Source organism: Rosa rugosa, chromosome 6, assembly GCF_958449725.1.
Source record: "Rosa rugosa chromosome 6, drRosRugo1.1, whole genome shotgun sequence".
Lineage (NCBI taxonomy): Eukaryota > Viridiplantae > Streptophyta > Magnoliopsida > Rosales > Rosaceae > Rosa > Rosa rugosa.
Genome location: NC_084825.1, coordinates 26198127 through 26212384, shown reverse-complemented (window position 1 = coordinate 26212384; position 14258 = coordinate 26198127). Strand labels below are relative to the sequence as shown.

Genomic DNA, 14258 nt, shown 5'->3' with positions numbered 1-14258 from the left:
ATTTTACACATTTTCCTACTCCGGCTAGGAGAAACCAAGCCAAGCAAGGAAGAAGGAGCGGCCGCCTGACCAAATGAACTCCAAATGAGCTGAAAATTTCCAGATCCATTCTAGACATCCTAAGGATCATTTCTTATGAAGAGTGCCAGAGCTAGAATTGAGTGGAAGGCCTTCAAACAGTCAGCCCAATTTCCTGCAGAAGCAAAACTGGAAAACTGGACCTGTAAGAGGTCCAGCAGCATTTTCGGCCCAACCACATGGAATAAAAATCTGAAATTTTACCAGGGTGATCTACACTCATAATGGAACATTTTTTATGAAGAGGTCATAGTGAAATTGGGAATGCTTGTTGGAGAAATAATTGAAGGAATAAAGGGGCAGAAACTGATCTAAAAACAGCTCAACACCACATGTTCAAGTTTCCTACCCACATGAAGAAAGCTAGATGCTTTTCTCTTTTTCCTTGGATATATTTTTCTGCTCCAATAGATCATCATCACTTCCATACTTCTACACCTTCATGCCTTGCTTTCATTTCATCATTACTCCATCTTTTCCATATTTTACAAACCACTTTCATTATTTTTCTTCCATTTATCATTTCACTCTTCTTTTTCTTCCCTATATAAACACCTTCTCCTCTCACTCTAAACACATTCCTTCATCCATTCCATCTTCTTTGTCTCTCCATTTCCTTTCCATTTTCCCATACATTCCTTCATCCATTCCATCTTCTTTGTCTCTCCATTTCCTTTCCATTTTCCCATACATTCCTTCATCCATTCCATCTTCTTTGTCTCTCCATTTCCTTTCCATTTTCCCATACATTCCTTCATCCATTTCATCTTCTTTGTCTCTCCATTTCCATTCCATTTTTCTCTCCATTCTCTAGTTGCAAAATTCTGCGTTTTCAAGTAAGAAGAAGAAGAAGAAGAAGGAGCCGGGAATATCATATCCTCCATCGTCCACCTTGAAGGCTTGCTTCCAAGATTCAAGATTTCAACGTTTCAAGCACTCCATCTCCATCTCCAACTCACGGTGTAATTCATTCTTTTTCCTTATTTAATTTCGTAGGAATTTGTTTCTAGTTAACAATAACATTAAGGGCAAAGTTTAAGCCCAATTTCTATGTTTGAATAAAAATTGTGATTTCTTTATGTTGATTTTTATGTTGCTTATGTGAGATTGCTTAATTGATTTTGGATTATGGAAAACTTTTATATGTATGTGTTCTTTGATGGCCAACTTAGGATATATGCATGTAATTGGTGCTAGATTTAAGTAGTAAAGGCTTTGGACAAAAGTCGAAATCAATTAAGGAGGATTGCAAATAGATGGACTTTTTCATACTAGGTTGTGCACTTTGGTTGACATCCTTTCTTTGTTCTTCATGCATTGAATGTGTTCTTGATTAGCTAGTTTTCTAGACTATGATTGCATGTTCAATAGGTTTAATTTAGGTGCTTTCACTTAGATTAAATATTCAAGGAAAGTAAAATATGGGAAATCATTTGCTTCGAATGTTTCACATGGTCAACTTATTTCTCATGACATAGATAATCAACTATAGGAATTGTAATTGGATTTCATTCATATGATTGTAGTTTTGATCTTTGTTTCTTGTGTTCCACCCTTGTATATGTGTTTTTACACTTTCTTTATTTCATTTAATTTTAATTCCAATTCTATAATCTCAAAACCCCCCTTTTTATATTAACTTGTATATATTTTTATTCTTTATTTTATTTTTGTACATAATACTTTTTACTTTATTATTTTAATTCTTTATTTGTTTTTTTTGACAATGACAGGTGTACCCTCAATCCCCGGAATAGAACGATTCCTATTTGCTTATACTACTAACGATGTTTTCAGGGTTAAATTATGCGCTTGCTTTGAGCGTATCACTGATCATCAGTTTATATTTATTGTTGTGTTATGAAATTCTTTATGTTGTTGCTCTGTTTTCTTCTTTTGGCCGGCTAAAGATGCTGTATACAGCTAAGAACAAGAGATTGACTACCTAATTAATTTAATTGGCTGCACTTCTTAGGATGTAGGGATAGAAGTCAGTACAAATTGCTAGCTACAATGTCCAATTATCTTTTAGTCCACGGATGTACGTATGAAAATGAGAGGAGCTGCGAATTAATAACTCTCTTGCTTGCAAGTCAAGCATCTGACAGAAGATCATTACAACCATCCAGGGATAGGAATTAGGATGGATATTTACTTTAGTTATTTACAATGGAAATGGATAAGTACTATTCATACATGCATATACTTAATTCTTGCTGTGTGATTTGTTGCCCACCCATTGTGGATGGGATTCCCTATCAACGGGAGAACCACGGTTATTATTTCATAATAATATGTATTTTATTAAAAGTAATAGTAAACCTAAAGGGCAAAACTGCCTAAATAACAATTTACAGATCATGACAGAAGAAATTAAATCAAATTTATGTATGCAAAATGTGAACAAGAGGAAGTTATCATTATTGAAGTCTTGATTATTCAGGAGCTAGCTTAGCTGCGCTAGCTAGTGAGGCCAGCCTTAATCTTCTTAATGGTATCAACGTCAGTCTTGAAAGATTTGGCAAGGATGACATCGTCAATACCCGAGGTAAAAACAGAAGGTGGAACTGTAACTGCTCTAGCACTTGCACTTCTGAATGCTGCAATGGCGGTAGCTGGCAACTGAGGATCAGAGTTATACTGATAATGGATTAAGCCCTTAGGAAATATAAAGATATCTCCAGCCTGAAGCTTTTGATTGTATAGGACATTTTTTGTGTCAATTAACCCAACTTCCAAGGAACCGGCAAGAAGGAACAAAAGTCCAGTGGCATCAGGGCGGGTGTGAGGTGGGAACAGTGTGCTCGGAGGGAATTGAAGCACGGCATATGACACACTCTGGCCATTGAGAGCAGGGAACTCCACTATGCTGGCTTTTGTTGCCTTGAAGGTTTCGGGTGTTTGATCAAATATGTCTCGGAATCCAGTGTATGTAAAGTAGGTAGCATTAACAGTTGTGCTGTTTTGAGGCAGTATGTAGTCAGAGAGAATGTCAGGATCACTTGCTAAGACCCTTTTGGAGGTGGCCAAAGAAAGTACTAATATGATCATCATCATCATTAATCGAACCAACCTCATAGTAGCCATAAATGGAAGATACATAATTTGTGGTTAATGACTGTGTTGCTAGCATGTTATTTATATACTGTTCTAGGAGGTCCACAGTCTGGATTGTTGTTGCGTTGATATGATGGAACTTTCAATGTGGTTTCTCTGTTTTCTTCTCTTGGCCTGATTGAAAAGCCACAAATGATGTGCTATTTCTGCATACAGAAAGCTGCTTCAGCTTATTGACAAGATCATGTAATGAATTTGACTGAACTTCTTAGGATTTAAGGATTGAAAGGCGTAGTGTCACACGGCAGCTACAGACTGCCTCCCTTCCTTTACAGGCTTATTTTATGAACTAGCAACATACCTCCCTTAAGCCCATCAGTAACAACCCATTAGGCCCATTAGTTTAGCTAAGAGCCGTTAGCTTTGGAAGGACGTGAATAGTGGACCCGACCACACGTCAGCTTCCCCTTTTTGTAACTGATGAGAAACCATCTTTATATTTTGTACTCATCATTCAGTTTGGGGCAATGAGAATTATGATCAAACTTTGAATTTCCTTACTTTTTACTGTCTTAATTATCTGATCCCAACACATTTACTATATACTAATTCTCAACGCACTGTTCATCGGCTTATGAACAGTGCCGGCTCCAGCCGAGCCGATATTGTAAAAGACGATTTTGCCCTCGACACCTGGCGTACTGCTCAGTCCTATCGTGTCTTCGCTACTTCGCTCCACAGAGAGGTGGAGAGACAGCGAAGGTGGTACTGTTTGAATTTCGGTGCATGCAATTCTGGGTGAAAACAGAATACCGAGTTCACTGATGGTGGTATTTTGTTATCTGTAGAGGACTGAAATTGGAGAGGAGGAAGGGAGAATTTATCAAGGCCAAGAAAGGTATTGCTTCTTCTTGCTCTGGGTAATTGGTTTTCAATTCGTTTTTTTTGTTTTTGAGTTTCTTGCTTGCATGCCTACATTTCGGTTGGTCTTGCCTGAATCCTGTGGTCGGAGGTGTGTGTGGGGCCTTCCTGATTTGGTTGTTCTCTGATGCCTTTTTTTCTTTTCTTTTTTTGATATGCAGGTGGTTGTTTGTGAATTTTGCAGAATGGAATAGCAGAGAAGAATTGGTGGGGAGAGTTTGGGTTGGGTGAGCTGCCAGGGGTTTGATTGTATACAGTTGTAATTGATTTTAAATATTTCTTCCAATTTTCATTTTTTGTTAGTTGATTTCGTTATTTGAGAATTGAGTTGTGATTTTCCTACTGGTATAACCAACCTCACCATTTCTCCTCTTATTTTTTCTACTTTCATTCATTCTTATTGCTTTTGACCCAGTTGAGTCCTTAAGCTTTATTCATGGAAAGTCTGTTGCTTTGTTAAGGCCCAGAAAGAAATGTTCATGAAGAACAACAAATTCAGATTATTGAACCATATTGTTTGCATGATTACTTTAAATCAAGCATGAATCTATTCTTTAAATCAACCATAATATAATTGCATGATTACTTTAATTGCAATTGTTTTCTGAAATATACATTTGGTAAGAATAATTTGAGAACTTTGGCTTTCAGGTTTTTGGATTTTTTTTTTTGGGTGTTTTTATTTGCATGTACCAATTTTTTTTTTTTTTCCCCGGCATTGTTTTATGTTTGATTCCAAATGCAACATTTTTTTGTTTCTTCCCTGCAGGGATATATATTTTCACACAACAGCTGGCCTTTAAAAAATTAGGTAATCAAGAATTCAAGACACTCTTTTTCGTTTTTATGAACTAAAGTTTAGCTTCCTATATATGATGTAATAAACTCAAAGTTGTTTTTGGCATTTCAATTTTGCAATTTCTGTCAGGTACTTCCAGTAAAATAACACCATTGCAGCTGGAAGGCTTGCTGACCGAAGGGAGCACATCAAGACTTTGGTTGGTAAGTGTTTCCCTTGATATATTTAATGAATGACATGATCAGGTTGAATTCTGTGCTGCATATTCACCTTCTTGCTTTTGGAATAGTATACATTATTCTATGGCTATATAAAATACTGTACTTGATGTACAGTAATAATCCCCCAGAATCTCCTGCACTGCTTTAATTTTTCAGGTAAAATGTTGCATTTGGAATCAATCATACAACAATGGCAAAAAAAAAATAAAAAAAATTGATACCTGCAAAAAAAAAAAACACCCTTATATTGGGTGCATGGTACCTGCAGTGGTCATAGCTGTTTTGTTTTGATTCTGTAGGTTTAATTGTTTAAAGGTTTAAACACACGCACACACACACACACACACACATAGGTTGAGGCAAGTGGAGTATTACTATGTTCTTCAATGACGAACAGATTTTCATTGCGATTGTCTAACTCTAGAGGAAGCTAGACAAAAGAAAAAATTGGGTGTTGTTGGGTTACATTGAAAATGTGTTCTTTTTGCAAGTGGAGTATTACTATGTTCTTCACTGACGAACAAATTTTCATTGTGTTTGTCTAACTCTAGAGGAAGCTAGACAAAAGAAAAAATTGGGTATTGTTGGGTTGCATTGAAAATGTGTTCTTTCTGCTTTTGGAGAGTTATAGAAATTCTTTGAATTAAGAACAGTCAATTGCAGTGGGCATGGGATAGAGGAGTTTGTATGTTTAGTAAACCACTAGAATTTCTATGTGAGTTGGTGATTTTTTGAGTGACTGTGAAAAACTATGCAAAGCTTTAGTCTATTGGTTGCACTTATGATGTCAAAATGTTGTAGCTAGCTATTCACCAATTTAAGCTATTTGGTGCACTGATTTGTTGATTGTCAAGCCTTAACATGATTTGTCATTGATTTCATCTTCATTGTTATTTGAAATCGAAAACTGATCTGCGGCCATATGAAATTGACATAGGAAAGGCTTGGTGAGGTTTTGATTTCATATGATGATTACATTCATCTTTATACATAGATTAACCAATTTTTCAATGTTTATGATTCACATGACTGAAAAGTTTTCTTATTTGTCTGTTTTCTTAACCAAAACAAATTCAATTCAATTGTTTCTGTCCAGAATGTTATTCTCTATCATAATCTTTGTTTTTTACTTTTGAACTGCTCCGAAACTCGGATTGTATTTCTAATCTCAGAATACAAAGTTGTACTGAAAACAAATAGAACAGGTTTGATTTCTAAAGAAAACCTGTTTTTACTATTGTTCTCCCAATTTTTATGTGTTGCAATTTTTATTGAATTATTTGTTGTTCTTAGGTTTCAACTAATATCAATTTTTATCTTCTGCAGATTCTGTGGGTTCTATAGTTTGAGATCTGGGTAACTCACTGCAAGAGTTTCAAGGTATGGTTTTTATATTTCATAATTTGAAATCATTCATTAATTTGTGTATGAATCTAATTGTAAATGATACGAATACAAGTTTAATTTTTTTCATATACTATGATATGACAAATTCTACTTGAAACTATATATAACAAAACTGTTGACATTGTTTCAAAACTCATAAAAGTATTAGCATTGTTTCTGAGCATTTGTTTTTGTGCAAACAGATATTCATCAGGGAATTGCAACTTTAATCACTCTGTTGGAAGAAAAAACAACCAGGTAATCACTCTTTACATACATCTATTTCATTATATACACTGATACACAAGCACCCCTCTACCTGCTATGTGTACGTTTACGTTAATGTAAATATGCTTGCTTACTTTTTATACTTAACTTGATTTGTTATTGATTTCATCTTCATTGTTAAACCATTCCGTCTAATCTGTATCCACTTTTCTGGATAACAATCTTAGTGTATATATTTATCTGTATGTGTACATATATAAAAACTATGGAGTAATTGATAACTTATGTACAACTGATCAATGTTGTGTGATTGAGTGATCAAAATTGGGAATTCATTTGGACAAATTGGTTTTTGGTTTTCTGTCAGAGTTTCAGCTGAAGTTACAATTTCTAGCAATTGCAGGAAGTGAAATTGAGAAAAATCGCAAGACTTGGAAACAAAGTGGCTCATCATTTAGCCAAAGAAGGCATACACATTAGGGACTCAGCCTTTTAGAAGGAAAGTAACCTTCCATTGGTTGAAAATCTTATCAGAGAAGATATATCCAGTTGATGTAGAGAAGGAATAACCTATTTAAGCATTTTGTTTTGACCAAGAGTTGTCAGTTGTGCTTCAGTTTTCATTCTAATGAAAGCAATTCCATTTTAATCAAAAAGAAAAAAAAAACACAAAAAAAACAAAAAGTGCCTTTTTTAAAAACAACAAAAGAATGTGTTAAGAGTAAAATGGTTATGAGTTTTGTATATTTCGTTTGTTTTGTTTAGAATTGTTGTTGCTGTTTCGTTTAACTTTATTTTTCTTTAGCTATTGAAAATTTCATTTGTTGTTTTTTCTGTAGTTGGAACTCAAAAGTTACATATATTCAAGAAATTGTGAAGACCAGCTTTTTTAAACTCACAGACATTTATCACTATAATCTATATGTTACTGCACTATCATATTGAATCTAGACATTAATAGTTTATAGTGATCAACACGACCATTGAATCTGGGTTTTCTTTCTTCTTAGATCCTTCTTAGCTGTGTGATGTACAGTTTCTTTTTCATTTTGGGGATTCATTTGACTGTACTGTCTACAATTGGAACAAAATTTTCTTTTCAATTTCAATTCAATTCTCTTTTCCTGACTTCATTTCTTGGAAATTTCAATTCTATTTTATATACTTCTTCTGCTTAATGAGCAGCAACATGGTTGGCGAACAATACAAATCATTAAGTGAAACACTTAGAAGTAATATGTCCTTTCAAATTAAAGCTTTTTAGTGCTTTAAACCTTTTGAGTGCTCTTAAATTAGAAGTTACTTAAAATGTTATAAGTAAGCATATGAATTATTAGTTGAAATTGTGCAGCAAGTTTTCTGTCCTAAACTTTCAGATAAAAGTAAAAGAATACTACAGTTGTGTATAGTAGGTTGTGAAACTTTGTATTTGTCATTTAGTGGAGGAATTTTTGTACCTGTTTGGTTTCTCTTTGATTTGTGCAGTTTGGCTTGCTTGGCTGGATTAATATTTGATTGTATCTTAATCTGTGTAGTATAAGTTAATTACTGGCTTGATGTTTCAATTAATTGAGAGTTACTCAATTTTATGTACAACCGACTTGATTACTGAATATATAAAAAGTCATTGTTCATTCTTCATATTCTCTTGAAGAGTACTATAATTAAAAGAAGACTGCAATAAAATCATAGACAGGTCTGTTCTGTTTTCCCATTAATAAGAAATAGCTAGGTCTGGATCTGTATAACCGTATGATTTCTTCTTTGACTATACATGTTTTCAGTGAAGATTGTATGGTGTTTTCGGTGATGCAGGAGTTTACGATTTTCAAGGCAAGTTTTGGAATTGTGTTGAGGAAAGTAGGAGAGCTGCAGGTTAGATATTCTTTCCTAGATTATCTTTTCCCTGTTTTGATTTCTGAAATTGGTTCAATTTGCATATGAGTTAGAACTTGCTTAGAGTATTTAAGAAATACTGCAAACAGAAGTGGCAAATGGTTTAGAATGTTTTCATATTGCATGGAACACAGTAAGCAAATGTACTCATGAATTGGAATACATTTACTATATTTTCAATGAACAATGATAGATGAGTGTTGTGACAGAGCTGTGAAGAAAATATATAGAGGCATTTTTTTTTGAACTAGGATACTCTATTCTGTAATGTTGTTCTACATGTACTCAATGTGTGCATTGCTTGGTCTAGGATACTCTATTCTGTAATGTTGTTCAAACATGTTTGCATGTTGCTCTTTATTCTTTTCTCTTCGAAATATAATACAGTTATTGGTATCATTCCAAAAAATCAGTCTTGCATTGGTTGGTCTTCTACACTGACTAAAAGAGAATCAGCAGCTTTCATTTAATAATACTATTCCGGTAGCCGAGTGTTTTTAGATACTACAGAACAATGTGGGAATCTCATCCACTAGAAACTCAGTTTCTGGATTAAGAACAATTTTGCACAAACCAAGGTGAGTGTAGACCTTTAATTAAGGTCAATATAGAAAAATTTGTGTTCTGCACTCTCATCTTCAATCTAAAAATCTTTCAGTTTCCCAAATATCAGTATTAATAAGCTATTTCTGCATAACATTTGATCACTAAATACACTTCGTGATCTCTCACTTCTTCAATGACAGGGAAGGCAGCATTGAATCAGCAGGATCATCCATGAAGTCCTTCAACAAGGAGAAAACAGACTGAAGTATGATGACACTTTTTGTGTAAAAAGAACTGGAGGAAGCAACTTTTTGGACAACCTCCATAACAGTCCATCACTAGGCTAACAACTTTTGGCAACTTTTTGGAACTTTTTGGACAACCTTCATAACCGTCCATCACTAGGCTAGCAACTTTCTAATGCTAATAGACATCATCACCTACTTTTGGCAAGCAGATACGTTAGCCTGTAACTAAAACAACCTATTTTTTGGAAGCTGTCCCAGCAACAACTGTAACTATGTTAACTTTAAACTACAAAAGCATATTTTTTTGAACACTACCACAACATCTACATTAGTGGTAATGCTATTAGGACATGATCTACATCTTTTGTTATAAAATTTACTTCTCAACTACATTCTTGATCCTATTAAACTTTCAGATTTTATTCTATAACCCGCGGCAACGCGCGGGCACGAATTCTAGTTTACTATATACTAATTGTCAAGTCACTGTTCATCAGCTTATGAACAGTAACAGCTCCAGCCGAGCCGGTGATGGATGAAAAGACGACATTGTCCTTGCCTCATCTTTCTTGCCCGACACCTGTATATGGTTTCAGAGCTTTCGTGTCTTTGTTCTTCGCTTCACACAGTGTGTGTATCTTTTGCTTTGACACCTGGGGTCCTGCTCAGTGGTACCGTGTCTATGATACCTCACTCCACCGAGAGGTAAATAGACAGAGAGCTTCAGTTTGAGAGAGAAATAGCGTGAGAGAAGGAGAGAGAGCTGCAGGCTGCGTTATATCTATCTAGGGATAGAGAGAGAGTTTGAGACTGAAGAAGAGGGAGACGGGAAGAAGTTGATGGTCGATTGGAACAGAAATTGAGTGAACTGATCATCCCAGGTATTCTACGATGGGTTTGAATTTGTTTGATTTACTTTTTTTTGTTGGTCTCTCAGTTTTTCCATGATTATACGGTGATGGGTTTGAATTTGTTTGAGCTCCAGTTTGTTGTTCCTGTTCAGAACTAATCTAAGTAGTTTTCAATTAACCTGGGTTCGGATGTTGTGGTTTTCTTTTCAGCAAAAGTAAGAGAAGAGTTGGGTCTCTGTTCTTGGTAGGATTTGGATGTTCTTCGGTTATACGGTGGCTGCCTTGATTTCATGGATTTGTTTTGTGATTTTTGATTAGATTAGTGTATGTGATTTGCCTTTGTTTGGTAGTCTGGGTTTTATATTTTCAATGGTCCCAAAACAGAATACCGAGTTCACTGATGGTGGTATTTTGTTATCTGTAGAGGACTGAAATTGGAGAGGAGGAAGGGAGAATTTATCAAGGCCAAGAAAGGTATTGCTTCTTCTTGCTCTGGGTAATTGGTTTTCAATTCGTTTTTTTTTGTTTTTGTTTTTGTTTTTGAGTTTGAGTTTCTTGCTTGCATGCCTACATTTCGGTTGGTCTTGCCTGAATCCTGTGGTCGGAGGTGTGGGTAGTGAGTGTGGGGCCTTCCTGATTTGGTTGTTCTCTGATGCCTTTTTTTCTTTTCTTTTTTTGATATGCAGGTGGTTGTTTGTGAATTTTGCAGAATGGAATAGCAGAGAAGAATTGGTGGGTCATCTAATTTGGTTAGTTTTGATTAACAGTATCTATGTTATTCTGCAGAGGATTCAGTCTCAGCATAGTTGAGATTGAGAGCTACAAGTCTAAGTGTCAATTTCAAGGTATTGAAAATTCAAACCATCTAGAATCAGCTTGAAGCTTTCAGATCACTTTGTCTTTACTGATTTGGGTCTTGATTACAGCTTTATCCATTTTTTCTGGGAATTTACAATGTTGCCATGTACCCTAAATATATAATCTAAAGAACCAACGCCTACTTTCGGGAAGCATCGGTGAAGACCGACCTCAGCTGCTGCGCTGTTGCAACCTCTCTGACGTCGACATGAATCCAAACAGGTACTCGGTCAAGTTTCACTTTCTATTTGATCAAATGTCATCAACTTCTTTTCGTTTTCCACTACCACTGATCTGATTCTCTCTTTCAAAATCAATCAATTTCAAACTACCCTTTTGTTATTTGCAGTGTTTGATTAATATTGATATGAAATTCACTGATCCTATTTTATATCTGAAGATTTGTTAATTTCACATTTTATTTTTGTAGTTTGCATTCATTCATTTGTATTAATCTATGGATTTACTTTTGACTTATAACACAAATCAACTTATGTCATATTTACTTTGACTCAAAGTTGTATGTATGATGAAAGTTTAATGTAAAAACCAGTAGTTAAATGCTATGTCAATCAGTTACATAATCTCCATAAGGTCTTAATCTTTTTCTAAGCTAAATAGTTTATTGCTTCTTTGATTTGCTACTGCGTTTGATTTATAATCCTATTTCGTATTGACATTCTTATGCCTCAGTTTTTGTTAAATGCAAGATGTGTATGGCTGTTTGAAGTCGATTGTACCACCACATGAGACAACTGTCAAGGATAAAGAGTCAAAATGTGAAATCCATTTGCAGAATTTAAGGTAAACTTTTTACACACTATTAAACATTAAGTACAGTATATGATCCAATTGAGATTTAAAACTAACTTCCTAAACATAAACTTGAGAATTACACTCTGGGGCAACACTGCTAGACAAGTCGACATGGAAACAATTAGAAAAGCTTCTCCACCAGTGCTGATGGCATTAACCAGTTTAAAAATCAAAGAGTACTTGAGTAAGTGTTCAAAAATTCATTAATTATTTCATCATGACTAGCAACTATATATAACTAATTATTTTTGTAACTAGCAGACAAACCTGCCCCATCAAATACAAGCAACACCTGTATTTTCATCAATCCAAAGATCCCAGAGACAAACAAGTACAGGCTTCAGTAAGTTCCTTCATTATAAAAAAAACCATCATTTTACAAAAAAAGGAAGAAAAAAATATCAACAGTTTCATCACATGCTTAAAAATTTGTAGGTTCTCAAAACTGGTTGATAGAGTGCAAATACTTCCAACACCATTCAAACAGCCAACATCAGAAGAAATCCAGGAAACCAATATGAAAACAGTGACTGGATTGAACATATTGGATCCATTGTCATACAAGGTATAAAATCCAATTTTTGTTTCCAACTACACATTATAAATTGTAAGTATTTGAAATTTAAATAATTTATTCCGTAAATTGTTTTACTTTGTAAATCATGATTCATTATGCTACTTTGGCCCTAATTTATAAATTGCAAGTCTTTGACATTTTTACAATTTATTCCCCAAATTGTTGTACTTTGTAAATTATAGACTCATTATGCTACGTTGTAAATAATTTATACCCCTTTTTATTTTTCAATTACAGTAACAAATGGTGTATTGCAATGCTTCAATTTCCAGATTTGCAACACACGACGGTTGGTGGTATAAAGGATGTCCTCACTGTTATTGAGAATTAAAAGAACAAGAACATGACAATCAACTCGGCTGCTCACTTCATGGGAAGCAAGAAATTCTTCCTTGGTAAACACTGTAAAAAATTATATTTTCAGGACAAATTTTATATTATCTGACAAAACAAAATAACAACACTGAAGTCTCTTATTTATATACAGTTTCAGAATCTACATGACTATCACAGATGGACAAAATGAGGCAACGGTTATCATAATGGGAAAACCAGCAGAGCAACTGTTTGGAAGTAGTTGCAAAGATTTGGTCAGCAAAAGATCATACCCAACAGAATCAACACTACCAGAGGAGATAGAAAAAACAAGAGGCCAAAAGTTCCTTTTTCAGCTCAAGATAAAGGAAGATAGTGAGCTATAATCAAAGCAGTCTTCCCACATATGGAGTCCTCTGTACCACCTTTTGAAAACGACCCAGCAACTATGACACCAGATCCTGTTCCTTTTCAAAGAAAGAGAGTTGCTGAGACAAGTAAAAGAGGATTATTCATATCTGAACCAGACAAGAAACCTAGAAGGCAAGTAGTACTGATCTGAATATTTTCTCTCTCTTTTTAATTTTTTTTTTAAATTTTGGTTATTTGGAAAATATCATTCTAATTTTTATCACATTCATTAATACATATACTATATAATTCATTTTAATGAATCAATTCTTATCAATATTTAAAAAAGTACTATATTTTATTTACTCTACAGTGAGAGATAAGCAGAGGAAGATGAAACCACATCATCGTCATCAGCTGAAAACAAAAAGACTGTTTAATCCAGGATAACTGTGGTGTACAGTTTTTTGATGAAAGTAATCGATTTTGTGTAGCTGCAATGACAAGTACAGTTGGAACCACAACTGTTTTTGAACGCTCCACAATGTTACAAAATTGCAGCAACGATCTTTTTGTAAAGCTGCAACTATAATAGCTAATCTGACTATGCAGCTAGCTTTTTTGTAAAGCTGCAGCTGAAATGCCTAACATTATTGTGCAGCAAGCAATTTTTGGATGACTTTTGGTGTAACAAATGTAGAGTGTACATGTACTCTTTTATCAAATGAATATAATGTAACAATTCTCCCTCTATATGTCACTGTTTTCTTCATTACTATGCTTCATAGTTTTCATTAAAATTTTTGTCACAATTAACTTCCAATTCATAAAGATCTCAAACTTCTTTTGTACGTAAACAATTCACTAACGATCCTAACTCCCGCAGCAAAGCGCGGGCAACTATTCCTAGTATAAACTATAGATATGTACGTAACCTTTTTCCTTGATATAAAATTCCTTGGTTTAACAGTGACAATAACCCATCATGACATAGGAATTCTTTATACTTTGGCCTGTAGTTTATGTGTCAAAGTCTATATGCTAACTCGATGCTGTCTAGCATTATGAAAACAGGCACTATACATAATACTGCATGGAATGGGTTTGTTC

The 14258-nt window shown here is 34.5% G+C and overlaps 1 protein-coding gene and 1 long non-coding RNA gene across 30 annotated transcripts; one reads left to right on the top strand and one right to left on the bottom strand.

The window, feature by feature from the left end:
- Positions 1–2233: 2233 nt before the first annotated feature.
- On the bottom strand, positions 2234–3167 carry LOC133713404 (putative germin-like protein 9-2). Its single transcript, XM_062139411.1, has one exon. The coding sequence runs from the start codon at positions 3163–3165 to the stop codon at positions 2539–2541; it is 627 nt and encodes a 208-aa protein (XP_061995395.1). The 5' UTR covers positions 3166–3167; the 3' UTR covers positions 2234–2538.
- A 557-nt stretch (positions 3168–3724) lies between these two features.
- LOC133714381 (uncharacterized) lies at positions 3725–13901 on the top strand. Of its 29 annotated transcripts, none has more exons than XR_009848652.1 (17): positions 3725–4033; positions 4218–4283; positions 4826–4867; positions 4985–5058; positions 6403–6456; positions 6666–6720; positions 8506–10261; positions 10656–10705; positions 10918–11076; positions 11158–11311; positions 11783–11893; positions 11980–12089; positions 12164–12248; positions 12341–12470; positions 12720–12877; positions 12970–13344; positions 13526–13901. It is a non-coding gene; the product is annotated as an uncharacterized LOC133714381 (long non-coding RNA). The 29 variants fall into 29 exon arrangements; XR_009848648.1 differs by adding an exon at positions 10442–10555 and having other exon boundaries at positions 3727–4033; positions 11018–11076; positions 11783–12089; positions 12167–12248; XR_009848650.1 differs by adding an exon at positions 10442–10475 and having other exon boundaries at positions 3728–4033; positions 11018–11076; positions 11783–12089; positions 12167–12248.
- Positions 13902–14258: the final 357 nt, after the last annotated feature.